The sequence below is a fragment of the Vipera ursinii genome (genome assembly GCF_947247035.1).
Source record: "Vipera ursinii genome assembly, chromosome: Z".
Classification (NCBI taxonomy): Eukaryota; Metazoa; Chordata; class Lepidosauria; order Squamata; family Viperidae; genus Vipera; species Vipera ursinii.
Window position 1 is genome coordinate 8,713,560 of NC_139517.1, and position 14,805 is coordinate 8,728,364.

Here is a 14,805-nt window from a genome sequence, read left to right on the forward strand (position 1 = left end):
CTGCATAAGTTCACAGAGATTATGTCCCATTTAAAAGCCTAACAGCCCACGGATAAAAGCTATTTTTCAGCCTGTTGGTACGGCTAGCTATATTCCTATATCTCCTACCATGTATGCGTGTATATATGTATTGAGGGTTTATTAATCCCATTACTCTGCAAATATGATATTGAATTAAGATAAAAGTGATGTTGTGGACATATTTTGAATATACAAAAACAACATGTTTAACTGTCTTTATAGAGTGTTGACTCAGAGCTATCAGCAAGTCCTGGCATTAGTGTTTGCTATAAAGGAGATCAATGAAACCCCCTGGATTTTGCCTAATATCACATTGGGCTTTGATATCTACAATAGCGAGTTCAGACCACAGTGGACCTATCTTGCCTCAATGGAATTTCTCTCTTCACAAGACAGATTCATCCCTAACTTCAAGTGTGACACCAAAAGGAATACAATCACAGTTATTGGGGGACCAGATTCTAAGACCTGTCTTGACATGGCCACGACTTTGTTCATCTATAAAATCTCACTGGTAAGAAATGTGCAACTAGTACATCATTAATCCCAAGAGAAAAATCTCTGATATTCTTTCTATATTAACTTTAAGAATTTTCTGCATTAAGATATGAATCCTACTCCAATATTTCTTTGATTTATCACATGTCCACCATAAATGATAAAAAGTCCCTCCTTTATATTTACATTTCCAACATTCATTTGAAATGTCTTTATACATTTTTGATAGCTTATCTGAAGTTAAATACCAATGGTACCTCATCTGGTAAAAAAATTCTTTTAAATTGTAATTTAATGTAAAGTTTAAATCTTTATTCCACATATTCTCCCATTGTTCAAGCATTACATTATATCCAAAATTCCTTGCCCACTGAATCATACAATGCTTTATTTGTTCATTTTTCAGATTTAATTTGAGTAATATTTCATAGACTTTAGCAATAATATGTTCATCACTACCACACAATAGAATTTTCAATTCATTTTCAATAAAGTTAAACCCATGATTCTTTGGGTTCTAATTTAAATATTTCTTTTAATTATAAATATGTAAACCAGTGGCAGACATGACCTTCTGATTCTAGCTCCTCCTTGGATTAGAGGGTAGGATTACCCAAATTAAAAGATATTAAAGGTAAAGGTTCCTCTGCATATGTGTGCTAGTCGTTTCCGACTCTAGGGGCCAGTGCTCATCTCTGTTTCAAAGCTGAAGAGCCAGCGCTTGTCCGAGGACGTCTCTGTGGTCATGTGGCCAGCATGACTAGATGCCAAAGGTGCATGGAACGCTGTTATCTTCCCACCGTAGTGGTCCCTATTTTTCTACTTGCATTTTTATGTGCTTTCGAATTGCTAAGTTGGCAGAAGCTGGGATGAGTAACAGGCACTCACTCTGTTACGCGGTACTCGGGATCCGACCCACCAAGCTGCCAACCTTCTGATCGACAAGCTCAGCATCCTAAATCCACCAATTCAGCCTCATCACCAATTCTTCTCTAAAAGAGGCTTCTTGTGGGAAAACCGAAAGCAGCACCTTTGTAGAAAACCTTGTTTTATATTTATTCTAAACTCTCAAAATGGCACCTCTAACAAAATGTTTGTTGAAATCAACATTTACTTTAAGTTTATCTCACCACAGGTAACCGTGTGAGCCAAACCTTAATTCATGATCTTCTAAATTCGGTAACCTCTTATTCTGAAGGTTCACCCATTATTTTAACCAGACCAAACAGCAGGCATCAAAATACAGTTTCAAATCAGGTAGGCCCAAATCCCCTCTTTCCATAACATCTTGCAATAGTCTATATCTAATTCTTTCTTTCCCCCCCCTCCCAAATGAACTTTGAGATGTCCCTCTGCCAGAGAATATCAGCTGTGAGTATTGGTAGTGTTTGAAATAGGAAAAGCATCTTTGGTAAACATTCATCTTAATTACAGAGATTCTACCCAGTAGTGATAAGTGCAATTTATCTCTTCTTAGTAAGTCTTTTTTAATGTCATTCCAGAGAGGCACATTTTTTTAGCAATTTAGTGTTTGTGTTTATTAACATAAACCCCAAATATTTCACTTTTTTCTCAACCCTGAAACCAGACATTTTAGTCAGCATGTCATCATTCTGTGGGTTATATTCTTAATCAGGACTGATGCTTTTCTTACTCCATAATTCAACTGTAAGCCACATATATTCTCTTCTATTGAAAGAATCTATTTCCTCATAGTACTTTAAAAGAAAAATACTTCAAATTGTCTACATGCTTTCAAACACAAGATCAGGAGACTGTTCGTGAGTGTTTTTGAAAGACTCAGACTTCTTCCTCAAAGATTATTCTATTCTCACTTCAACAGGAATAATTTCACAAGATTGAAAGAAAGTCTCATTCACTCAATCATTCAGTGTCTATTATTATAATTTCATAGGTGAACTGTCTTTGAAAGAAATCCTTCTCCAATGATTTTTAACTACAGGTAGTCCTTGACTTAGAACAGTTCATTTAGAGACTGTTCAAAGTTACATCATCACTGAAAAAAATGACTTATGACCATTTTTCACACTTACGACCATGGCAGCATTCCCAGGGTCACATGATCAAAATTCAGACAGTTGGCAACTGACTCATATTTATCATTGTTGCAGCATCCCAGGTTCATGTGATCACCATTGATGACCTTCTGACAGGCAAAATAAATGGGAAAACCAGATTCACTTAACAACTGTTTTTACTAACACACTTAATAATTCACTTAATAATTGTGGCAAGAAAGATCGTAAAATGGGGCAGAACTCATAACAAATGTCTCATTTAGCAACATAAATTTTGGGCTCAAATGTGGTACCTGTATTCTTTTTTCCACATTTTCTTTCTGAAGCTGTTTCAGAGGATAAACTTCACTGATTATAGGAAAGCCAACAAATGAGCCACATAGCATTTAAAGATCTGAGACACATTATATATTACATGCATGCCAAAATACAGAGCTGAAAATCATATTTCCAGTTTCTAGAAACGATATGAAGATATGATATAAATATATTATATATTGTATTCAACTTAACAGAGAAGTGGAGTGCAACAACATCTGTCAGACATCTGCCTATAGAGACACACAAACTGAATTCTACAAGGGACTCATGGAATCACCAATTCTTTAAAAAGTAATAGTGTGTAGAATGAGAGTTTTACCAAATCACATGACATTTTGTGGTTTCTTAGATTTCAGACACTTGGGGATTGTACTTGACATCCTTTATATGAGCTCAAATGATTGAAAACCTTTGCAAAACTGAATAGTTCATATGCAGTCATATTATGAGTAGAAAGTTCCTGAATCCTTCCTGTTCAATTACTAAAAAAAGTGCTTCTGATCTGAATTGAAACCAACTGAAATCAATGGAAATTAGATTTATCTATAACTATCTTAGTTGCAATATGTCTACAATGATTATGAAGTATGAACATTATCCTGTATTTATAAAAAAGGCAACAATCTCAAGAGCTAAAGTGGAAGCCTGAAATTATAAAAAGAAGAAAGAGAACAAGAATGAGAAAGAGGAAAAGAAAAAGAAGACAATGGTGTTTTTTTTTGGGGGGGGGGGGTTGGCTTCTAAATATAGAAACAAAATGGTGGGAGGAAAATGGAAAACTTCACATACATAGGGGGGGAAAAAGCTATGATTAGAAATTTAATCAGCTGATTGTTTAATTTGTCTTTTCAAAAAATATCAGTGTGCAGTTGATTTGGGAAGGACACAAGACAGAAAACTCTATTTTTGTCTTATCCTTTTGAATCTCATTCTTTAGATGATATACGGTTCTTCTCCACTAATAAATAACAAAGAAACAGCTCACTTCTTTCACCCAATGTTCCCAAATATCAAACATCAGGATATGGGAATTCTCAGATTGCTGCTTCATTTCAATTGGATCTGGGTTGGAGTCATTTCCCTTGATGATGACAATGGAGAAAGATTTGTACAAAACATACTTCCCATTTATGCCCAGAGAGGTATCTGCTTTGACTTCATAGAAAGATGTTGCATTAAATCCAGTTCTAAGGATGGTGCAGAGGTATTGGTAGATTGGTTTCCAATATCGAAAGTCATTCTGACAAGTACTTCCAATGTGGTCATCGTATATGGTGAAATGCAGACCATGATAGCTTTGAGAGTGTTGATTGCTTTACCCCAAATGGATGATCAAGAAATGAAATCCAAAGTATGGCTTATGACAGCCCAAATGGAATTCACATCACTTCCTTTTCAAAGACATTGGGGTCTAGATTTCATCCATGGTTCTTTATCATTAGCAGTTCATCGGCAGGAAATGTTAGATTTCCAGAAATTTCTCAAAGTCAGAAATCATACTGCAGAAAAAAAGGATGGCTTTGTGAGAGATTTCTGGGAAAATGTGTTTAATTGCTTTTTCTCCAACTCTAATGAATATGGAGAAGTCTGCACTGGGAAGGAGAACCTGGAAATGCTTCCTGGATCTGTTTTTGAGACAAGCATGACTGGTCAAAGCTACAACCTCTACAATACAGTTTATGCTGTAGCACATGCTTTCCACGACATGCTTTCATCCACATCTAAACATAAAACAATCACAGATAAGAAAAAATGGAAAGTTTCAGATATAAAAACTTGGCAGGTGAGGCCCTGAGCTGGCAATCTATCCTATTACATTAGAGTTTTCTAGACACATTAATCTTGTATTACCACTGTATCTTATAAAGGATTTGCAAATCATGTTGAATTCAATATTTGAAAAGCCAGCAAGATTTGATTGTAACTTGCTATGGATATTTGAAGATAGCACATCTTCATTTTAATGAATTGATGGTTTAATTTGATTGAAGAGTTATTGAATCTATCATACCAAAAAAAACCTCCTACAAAAGACAAACTAGAAACAAAAATTAAAATAAGCAAGAAAATGGTAAGAGAAAACCTATACAACCTTGGCAAATATAAATCACCCTGAAAGAGCTTGAAGATGTTATGTTAGAACCATTATACCATATCTTTCAAAAATCCTGGAGCCCAGGGGAAGTACCTGATGACTGGAAAAGTTTTGATGTGGTTCCTATCTTCAAGAAAGGAAGAAAAAAATAGACCCAGGAAACAACTGACCAATCAGTATAACATCAATCCCTGGGAAGATCTTGGAAAAGATAATCCAAAAACAGATCTGAGAACAACTAGAAGCAAACAGAGCTATAACTAGTAGCCAGCATGGGTTTGTCAAAAACAAATCATGCCAAACCAATCTTATTTCATTCTTTGATTAAGTGATTAAATTAGTAGACCAGCAAAACACTGTGGACAAAATATACTTAGACTTCAGTAAGGCATTTGATAAGGTAAACCACAACCTGCTGCTTGGTAAGCTAAAAAAAAGATGGGATAGACAACAACACCATTCGATGGATCTGTAGCTGGCTGACAAACCATACTCAGTGAGTAATCCTCAATAGTACTACATTCACATGCAGAGAAATAAGCAGTGGGGTACCACAAGGCTCAGTCCTAGGCCTACTACTCTTCAATATCTTCATAAATGACTAAGATGAGGGAATAGAAGGAGAGCTCATCAAATTTTCAAATGACACCAAACCGTAAGAAATAGCCAACACCCCAGAAGTCAAGCTCAGGATCCAAAGACATCTTGACAAACTTGAACAATGGGCCCTACCCAACAAAATGAGTTTTAATGTGGAGAAAAATGAAGTTTTACATTTAGGCAGGAAAAACCAAAGGTTTAAGTACAGATTAGGCAAGACCTGACTCAAAAACAGCAAATGTGAGCAGGACCTTGGAGTCCTAGTGGACGATCACTTGACTATGAGCCAGCAGTGTGCAGCAACCAACTAAAAAAGCTAATACAATCCTGGGTTGTATAAACAGAGACATAGAATCAAGATCATGCGAAGTATTAGTACCATTTTATAAAAGTCTAGTAAGGCCACACCAGGAATACTGCAACCAATTTTGGTCACCATACTACACAAAAAAAATGTTGAGACCTTGGTAAAAGTTCAGAGAACAACAACTAAAATGATCAAAGGCCTGGAGACTAAAACATATGAAGAATGGCTGCAGGACTTGGGTTTGGCTAGTCTAAAGAGGTCCGTCCTACAGGAAATCAACCCTGACTGCTCTTTAGAAGGCCAGATCCTGAAGCTAAAACTCAAATACTTTGGCCACCTAATGAGAAGGAAGGACTCACTGGAGAAGAGCCTAATGCTGGGAAAGATTGAGGGCAATAGAAGAAGGGGACGACAGAGAATGAGGTGGCTGGATGGAGTCACTGAAGCAGTAGGCGTGAGCTTAAATGGACTCCAGAAGATGGTAGAGGACAGGAAGGCCTGGAGGAACATTGTCCATAGGGTCGCGATGGGTCGGACACGACTTTGCAACTAACAACAACAGTCTAAAGAAAAGAAGAAACAGAGGTGATGTAATAGCACTATTCCAGTATTTGAAGGGCTGCCACAAAGAAGAAGGCATCAAACTGTTGTCCAAAGCACCAAAGGGCAAGACAAGAAACATTGGTTGGAAACTGACCAAAGAGAAGCAACCTGGAATTAAGGAGAAACTTCCTAACAGTGAGGACAATTAACCAGTGGAACAGCTTGCCTCCAGAAATCGTGGGAGCTCCATCACTGGAGATTTTTAAGAAGAGACTAGACAGTCACTTGTCTGAAATGGTATAAATTCTCCTGCTTGCACAGGAGGCTGGACTGGAAGATCTCCAAGGTCTCTTCCAGCTCTGTTCTATTCTATTTGTACTTCTATAACAGTCTGGTTTGATAAAGCAACAAAACAAGACAATTGCAACCAGTCTGCCTTCCACAGAAAACACGTATATTGTACAGATAAGAAGAAGGACTGAGAAGATATCTGTAGATCCCTCACATCCTGGACTTAAACTGTTTCAATTCCTCCCCTCAGGATGGCGCTATAGGGCATTGCATGCCAAAACAACTAGAGCCAAGGACAGGGTTTTTTTTTGCCCATCACTCTGATGAACATCTACTGTAATTCTCATAGTGCTGTCTAATGTCTATGTCTCCAGTATTATTATTTATCCTTCTATCTTCTTTAATGCCCCCCTTTATTGGTATTATTATTGTTATGATTATTATTATTCTGTTGCATGTACACTGGGAGCTTCTGTACCTAAGACAAATTACTTCTGTGACTAATGACACTTGCCCAAATAAAGTATTCAATTCATTTTTTTTAATTTTTATTTTAATCCCATTTATATCCCGCCCTTCTCCGAAGACTCAGGGTGGCTTACAATCTAAGCACAAACCAATGTGCAATAGCCTTCATTCTATGTATATGCCTGCTTATTAAGGCTTTCACACACACCCCAAGCGGCATTATTACAAAGTCAGCTTAATTGCCCCCAACAATCTGGGTCCTCATTTTACCTACCTCGGAAGGATGGAAGGCTGAGTCAACCTTGAGCCTGGTGGGATGCGAACCTGCACTAATTGCAGGCAGCTGGTGTTACTTAAGGAGGCATCAGCCCACTGCTCCACCAAGGCTCAATTCAATTCAATTCAATTCAATTCGTGAACCACAGGATGTAATGGGAAATGTTAGAAAATTTTAACCACCCTCATTTTGGGCAGAATGAAGTGTAAATAGAAGGGGAAAGAGACCTTTAAGATAAATAGAGAGCATTATTTCCTCAGCACTTCCCCTTTTGCACCAGTGGTCATCCTGGCTTTCCTTAGTACTTTATCAGTAGGATATATGTGACTTACTTTCTCTCACACATTAAAAAAAATACCTAAATAAATTCTGGAAGATAGCAAAGTAACATTTCCACAATACTCCAATGGACGTGGTTTATGGAAGTGATAAAACATACTGACTATTTATGACAACATCAGAGAAACTTTATTTATATATGGAAGGACAGCTTTTCCAATTTTTAAGCTATTGCAAAGCTAGAAGGTTTAGCATATTTATCCTTGATTAAAAGGCTCAAGTTACACTTTGATGCATAGAATCAGTTCAAAGGTTCAGTTCAAGTTCATTATATCATTGAATATTCTCTTCATTCAGTTACTTCTCCAAATCATCCACAGCCCTGCCCATTCCACAGAAAGTGTGAACCATTTTTCTAGTAGGTTTTTGCAAATCACTTACATTAGTTTCACTGTGCTGATTCCATTAAAAAAAATCAGTGTAGATCATTTCAAAAAATAAGCAGATTTCTTATGACAACATGATGTAATAGGGATTTGACAACTGAATTGTCAAACTGAGTTTAATGCAGATTTCTTAATAGGTTTGAGAGAAAATGTGTACAAATCCTTCAACTTGATGCAGAGAAATCCAATTCAATTTGATAATCCAGTTTGAAGATTTGATTAAATTATCTTTAAATAACACCAGCTGCCTGCAATTAGTGCAGGTTCGCATCCCACCAGGCTCAAGGTTGACTCAGCCTTCCATCCTTCCGAGGTAGGTAAAATGAGGACCCAGATTGTTGGGGGCAATTAAGCTGACTTTGTAATAATGCCGCTTGGGGGGGGGGGGCGAAAGCCCTAATAAGCAGGCATATACATAGAATGAAGGCTATTGCTAAGCACATTGATTTGTGCTTAGATTGTAAGCCGCCCTGAGTCTTCGGAGAAGGGCGGGATATAAATGGGATTAAAAAAAATGAAAATTCCAAATGGAATATTTGCATAACCTCCTCTAGATAGGATTCTGCAGTGAAACGGAGTGTGACATTTTGATGTTTTCCTTGTTATCTTTCTGTTTTTTTTCTTATTACTTAATATACATATCAATAACTTCTGCATGTCAAGCCACAAAACTAGTTTTTTATTCTTAGTCTTTCCCAGTCTGCATATTTGCTTCTTTGCCATGATAATCCCAATTGTTTTAATTTAATTCCTTGCACCATTGCTAGTATTCTTCCAAAGACTATGATTAAACCTTCTGAAAGCTTTTAAAAATCACTTAAAAGAGCATTGTTCACATGTATCATTTTCCATGATCCTATACATTTGTTGTCTCTCCATCTCAGTTGCACTACTTTTTAAGACAAGTGTCATTTAACAACAACGCTGGGGAAAAGGTTTTCTGTGACCAAACTGGGGAATTGGAAGCTGGTTTTGACATTGTCAATTGGGTCACCTTCCCCAATCAGTCTTTTGTTACAACTAAAGTGGGAAAGATTGACCCCATGGCTTTTCCAGAAAATGTGTTCACCATTCATGGAGATGCCCTTGTCTGGCCTCAGAGATTCAATCAGGTAGGTCTAGAGTACATTTATCAATATCTGAAGTACCATTTATCACCATCTTCCTAAGCAAACAGATTGAAATGCAAAAATCACTCCTTATGCAAATTCTATAATTATTCCTTGTGTTTTCTCCAACACATAGAGTACTTTAAAAGAATAACTAAACTTCTCAAATTCAAGTCATATTGAACTGTGAGATGGGCAGCATATAAATTTAATGAATGAATAAAAATGAATAAATTTGCACATGATCAAATCCATTTAAGTCACATATTTCTGACTGTATATTAAAGTTTTGAAGATAATTGGTGTTTGTCCTTCTACTAATACTCCTTCATTTGAATTAGTCAAGATAGTATCTGTGGACATAACATATATGCTTAAATATGTTGATAATCTTTTAAGAGAACTTCAGAATTTCTTGCTTAAAATACTCTATTAATGGTTGTGTTGGCTTTGACTCTACTAGATTTATGAAGACATATTCATAGATTTGATTGGTTAAAGACTTGTGCTGCATCCTTTCATTTGGGATAGATGCTAATCCAAATATAAGTTTTTTTTCCATGTATAGTTCCATGTCTAGCCAAATGTGTAAGGAATGAACTTCATGATATTGTCTTTGTCAGATCAATCTATTTCTTAATTGTAGTTATAAGACTAATTGACAGAATTCAAAATATCTCTGTTTTATTTTTACAGATTCAGCCATTGTCTTTGTGTAATGACTATTGTTCTTTAGGTCATTTTAAAGCAAAGAAAGATGATCAGCAATTTTGCTGTTATAATTGTTTTCCATGTCCAGCAGAAAAAATTTCAAACCAGGAAGGTAAGAAATGTGGGATAGAATTTTTTTTTAAGAATAACAGCTACAAATTCTATTTTCCCTAATTATTTGTGGCTCATCTTGGGATAGCAAGAAGGATAAGATGAACATTACTAGTGATTTAAAATGTTGAAGTCCACAGTGGAACCAGGAAAAAACCATATTTATTTTTTAAGATATTTGAAACTACTTTCACATGCCAATAATGATGGCATTCCTCCAGTTACATTGCAACAAGTTGGCCCAGGAAGGTGTGAAAATGTCCTACCTTTACTGAGCAATCTTCCTCAAGTGATCTGGAGCTTTCCAAAGTTTTCTTCAATCTCTAGATTTCTTTTCTTAATCTTTTTTCCAGATTGGGAATTATAGACAGTCAGGGAGCCCTCAGAACGATGAGGATGTTCTTCAGGTTCTTGGCAACATGGCCACATTTATGGCCATTTGCATGCATCCCATGATCACACAGTTGTGTTTTATGACAGTTTATGTACTAGAAAGAGAACAGAGAAGAGCAAAAAAGATGATCAGGGGAGTGGAGGCTAAAAAATATAAGGAACGGTTACTGGGATTGGGAATGCCTACTCTAATGAAGAGAAGGACAAGGGGTGACATGATAGCAGTGTTCTAATATCTCAGAGGTTGCCACAAAGAAGAGGGAGTCAAGCTATTCTCCAAAGCACTTGAAGGCAGGACAAGAAGCAATGAATGGAAACTAACGAAAGATAGAAGCAAGCTAGAACTAAGGTGTATTTTTATGATCATTAGAACAATTAATCAGTGGAACAAACTGCTTCCAGAAGCAGTGAATGCTCCAACACTGCAAGTTTTTAAAAAGAGACTAGACAGGCATTTGTCTGAAATGGTATAGAGTTTCCTGCCTGAGCAGGAGGTTGGACTAGATGACCTCCAAGGTATCTTCTAACTTCTTCTTCTTCTTCTTCATCATCATCATCATCATTGCCAAAACATACTTCTGGATTTTGGCAAAACGGTATCCATAGTGAACCATTTGTTTGCTTAACAACCATGGCATTGACTGAATGACTTCAGCTTCACTTAATGACTGTTGCAAAAAAAGTCAATGGTTTTTTACTATTGTGCCTTATGACTGTGATTGGCAGGCTCGATTACAGTTATAAGATGAGGACTAGCTTCATCTTGTTTAATATTATAACATTTTTAAAACTTACTCCATTTTTAAGCACAGTATTAATTGACTTATGAATATTAAATCTACATGAAGCAACTTTGGAGCAGACCCCAAAGAATGTTTCTTCTACTATCAAAAATTTCAACAGATTTAAGTTGACAGTTTTTCCTAATCAGGGAGATTACAACACTGGTCCAAATTTCTAGTAATAGCTTATCTTCATAATACTATTCAGCTGTAAAAAGCTGATCTGTAGGTTTGGAATTATCCAAAATCCTTTAGAAAATAAATAACTAAATAAATGTTCAATATGAGTCTAAAGCCATGTTTTCTTTTTCAGATATGACTAATTGTTTTGAGTGTCCAGAAAATCAACATCCAAACAGTTTCCAGGATTCCTGCATCCCAAAAGATATCATTTTCTTATCCTATGAAGAACCATTGGGGATCAGTTTAACTGTGTTTGCTCTTTGGTTATTGTTTATCACAATATTGGTGCTTCTAATTTTCATTAAGTATAGGAACACTCCCATTGTCAAAGCCAACAATCAGAACCTCACATACATTCTTCTCATTTCCCTCCTTCTCTCTTTTCTTTGCATTTTCCTATTCATTGGCCAACCTCAGAAGATATCTTGTCTTCTTCGGCAAACTTCTTTTAGTATGATTTTCTCAGTGGCTATTTCTTCTGTGCTTGCTAAAACTATCACAGTGGTTCTAGCCTTTCAGGCCACCAACCCAGGGTCCAAGGTGAGAAAATGGGTGGGAAAGAAATTAGCTAACTCTATTGTTTTTTCCTGCACCTTTATTCAAATCACTCTTTGCACCATGTGGTTATCAGCCTCTCCCCCCTTCCCAGATTTTGATAGGCATTCAAGGATCAAAGAAATTGTACTTGAATGTAATGAAGGGTCAGCTAGCATGTTTTATTGTGCCCTGGGCTTCCTGGGCTTCCTGGCCATGGTCAGCTTCACAATAGCCTTCCTAGCAAGGAAATTACCTGACAGCTTCAATGAAGCCAAGTTCATCACCTTCAGCATGCTGGTCTTCTGCAGCGTTTGGTTGTCCTTTGTTCCAACCTATTTAAGCACCAAGGGAAAATATATGGTGGCTGTGGAGATTTTCTCTATTCTTAGCTCCAGTGCTGGTTTACTGAGCTGCATCTTCTTCCCCAAATGCTACATTATTCTATTAAGATCTGACTTAAATAATAGAGAACAATTAATAAGAAATAAGAAGTCAAGAAAGTGATGTTCTCAGGAGATCAAATGCAAAGAGAACAATGCAATTTTTTTTTAAAAAAAAATGTAACATAAATAAATTTATGAGGTGCTAGAGCAGGGGTATGCAACCTAAAACAATCGAAGAACCACTTGGCCCCATTTCCCGCCGAAAATAAAACACTGGGAGCAGCAAAACCCTTTTGACATCTAAAATGAAAATAATACTGCATATATTGTTTTTACCTTTATGCTATGTATATAAAAAACATAGTGTGCTGCATTTATGAAATCAATGAACTGCTACAAAGAAAACAATTTTTATTTCTGCATACAACAAAAGCATTTTGAACTCCCCCCCCCAAAAAAAAGACGCTGGGTCGAAGGTTATTTTCAAATAAAATATTCAAATGTCTATTTCAGTCTTCCTCATATTTATGAAATAAAAAGCTGGTGTATAAAAACTAAAAAAAAGAAAAATAGAAAAGAAAAAAATTGCAGGGGGGGGGAGGAGAGAAAAGGAGAGGTGAAAGAGGAAAAAAAAACTTTCATATTTTTTTCTCTCTCTCCCTCCCTCTCTCTCTCCCTCTCTCTTCCTCCCTTCATTTCTCTTTCTCTCTCTCCCTCCCTCTCTCTTTCTGCCCTTGGTCTGCCAGTCCTCTTCCCCCAATCAGTGTGTTTGTGTGTTGTGTGTGTGTGTGAGAGTGCAAGACAGACAGACACACACACACACACACACACACACACACACACACACACAGAGAGAGAGAGAGAGAGAGAGAGAGAGAGAGAGAGAGAGAGAGGCACTTGTGCTTCTCTTCTCTCTCTCTCTCTCCCTCTCTCTCCCTCCCTTCCTTTCTCCCTTCCTTTCTCTCCCTCCCTCTCTTTCTGCCCTTGGCCTGCCAGTCCTCTTCCCCCACTCAGGGTGTTTGTGTGTGAGTGAGAGAGAGACAGGGACAGAGAGATAGAGATAAAGAGAGACAGAGAGAGGCACTTGTGCTTCCCTTCTCTCTCTCTCTCTATCTCCCTCCCTCTCTTGCCCCCTCTTTCTCTCCCTCTCTCTCTCTCTTTATCCCCCCTCCCTCTCTCTCCCTCTCCGATCTTCTGCTCACCTGGCAAGCTGGCTTCACACTGTTCTTGGACAAGCTGACACACATTCTCCTGACTCTCCTGCCCTTGAGAGCTGATGCTTTTTGCTGCTCCCTGTTTCCTGCTTCCTGTGGAGATGCAGCAAAGGCAGGAGCCCTACCCAATAAGCTTGTCAGCTTCTTGAAGGACAGTGTGAGTTACATACACACACAGAGAGAGACACACACACAAACAAACACACACACACAGAGAGAGAGAGAAGGGAAGGGAAGTGCAAGTGCCCCTCTCTCTCTCACTCTCTCTCTCTCTCTCTCTCTCTCTCTCTCTGCAAACTGGTAGCTGCAGGAGAAGGTTGAAAGAGCTGCATGTGGCTCCAGAGCTGCAGGCAGGTTGCCAACCCATGTGCTAGAGAATTAGTTGGTATACATGTATATGTTGGTGCCTGTCAAGTCAAAGACATAAACATAGGCATACACAGATGTAAAACATCTTCCATGGGTGGTAGAATATGTATTATAATGATATAGTGACATTAACATATAGAAAGGGAAAACAACTTTGTATGATTTTTTAGGGAGTTGTTTTGAGCAGCAGTCCTATTAAAGGCTTGATAATCCTTAAAGAAGAAAGATGCGTCTCTACCCCAAATTGGAAATCATTGCATTTTGTTTTACTCTTGGAGTAATCAAAACCTGCAGGGTTTTGTTTTTTGTTTTTGTCAAGGTGAGTTTGCCATTTTCTCCTTCCTCGGGCTAGGCAAGTGATGGGCTCAATGTCATAGTTTGTGGCTAAGGTGGGACTTGAACTCACATTCATCTGCTTTCTAGTCTGGTACTTGAACCACTAATGTTTTCATCTTAGAATGAATGATTAATAAGGAATGATAGATTAATGAGGAATATAAATAGGGCAAATGTTCCTCAAAACAGCAAAAAAAATTTATTATTAAAAACAAATCTAAATATAATTTGCCTATAAGGGACATGTATTAGAAATGAAGGATATAAAATATTTGATTTATAAAAAATTGGCTAAAGAATTTATTTCAGCACAAACAAACAAACATAAAAAGGAATGGAGTCATTTTGCATATAAGTCCCAACTCAAACCAGTACTTGTACTAAGTGATGAACATGATAAATTGTTGAGTGGAAGACTTTGAAATTAGGAATTTATGTCCCAAAGATAAAGTTCTGTTCTACAAAAGTCTTATGGAAAGATTCATAGGGTTC

At 37.2% G+C, this 14,805-nt stretch overlaps 1 protein-coding gene across 1 annotated transcript; it reads left to right on the forward strand.

Annotated features, from left to right (window-relative positions):
- Positions 1 to 223: 223 nt before the first annotated feature.
- LOC310649088 (vomeronasal type-2 receptor 26-like) lies at positions 224 to 12,515 on the forward strand (the record flags this gene model as incomplete). Its single annotated transcript, XM_083377359.1, has 5 exons — positions 224 to 535; positions 3,817 to 4,662; positions 9,070 to 9,297; positions 9,991 to 10,117; positions 11,605 to 12,515. 5 exons carry the CDS (start codon positions 224 to 226, stop codon positions 12,513 to 12,515), a joined length of 2,424 nt encoding a protein of 807 aa, XP_083233485.1.
- Positions 12,516 to 14,805: the final 2,290 nt, after the last annotated feature.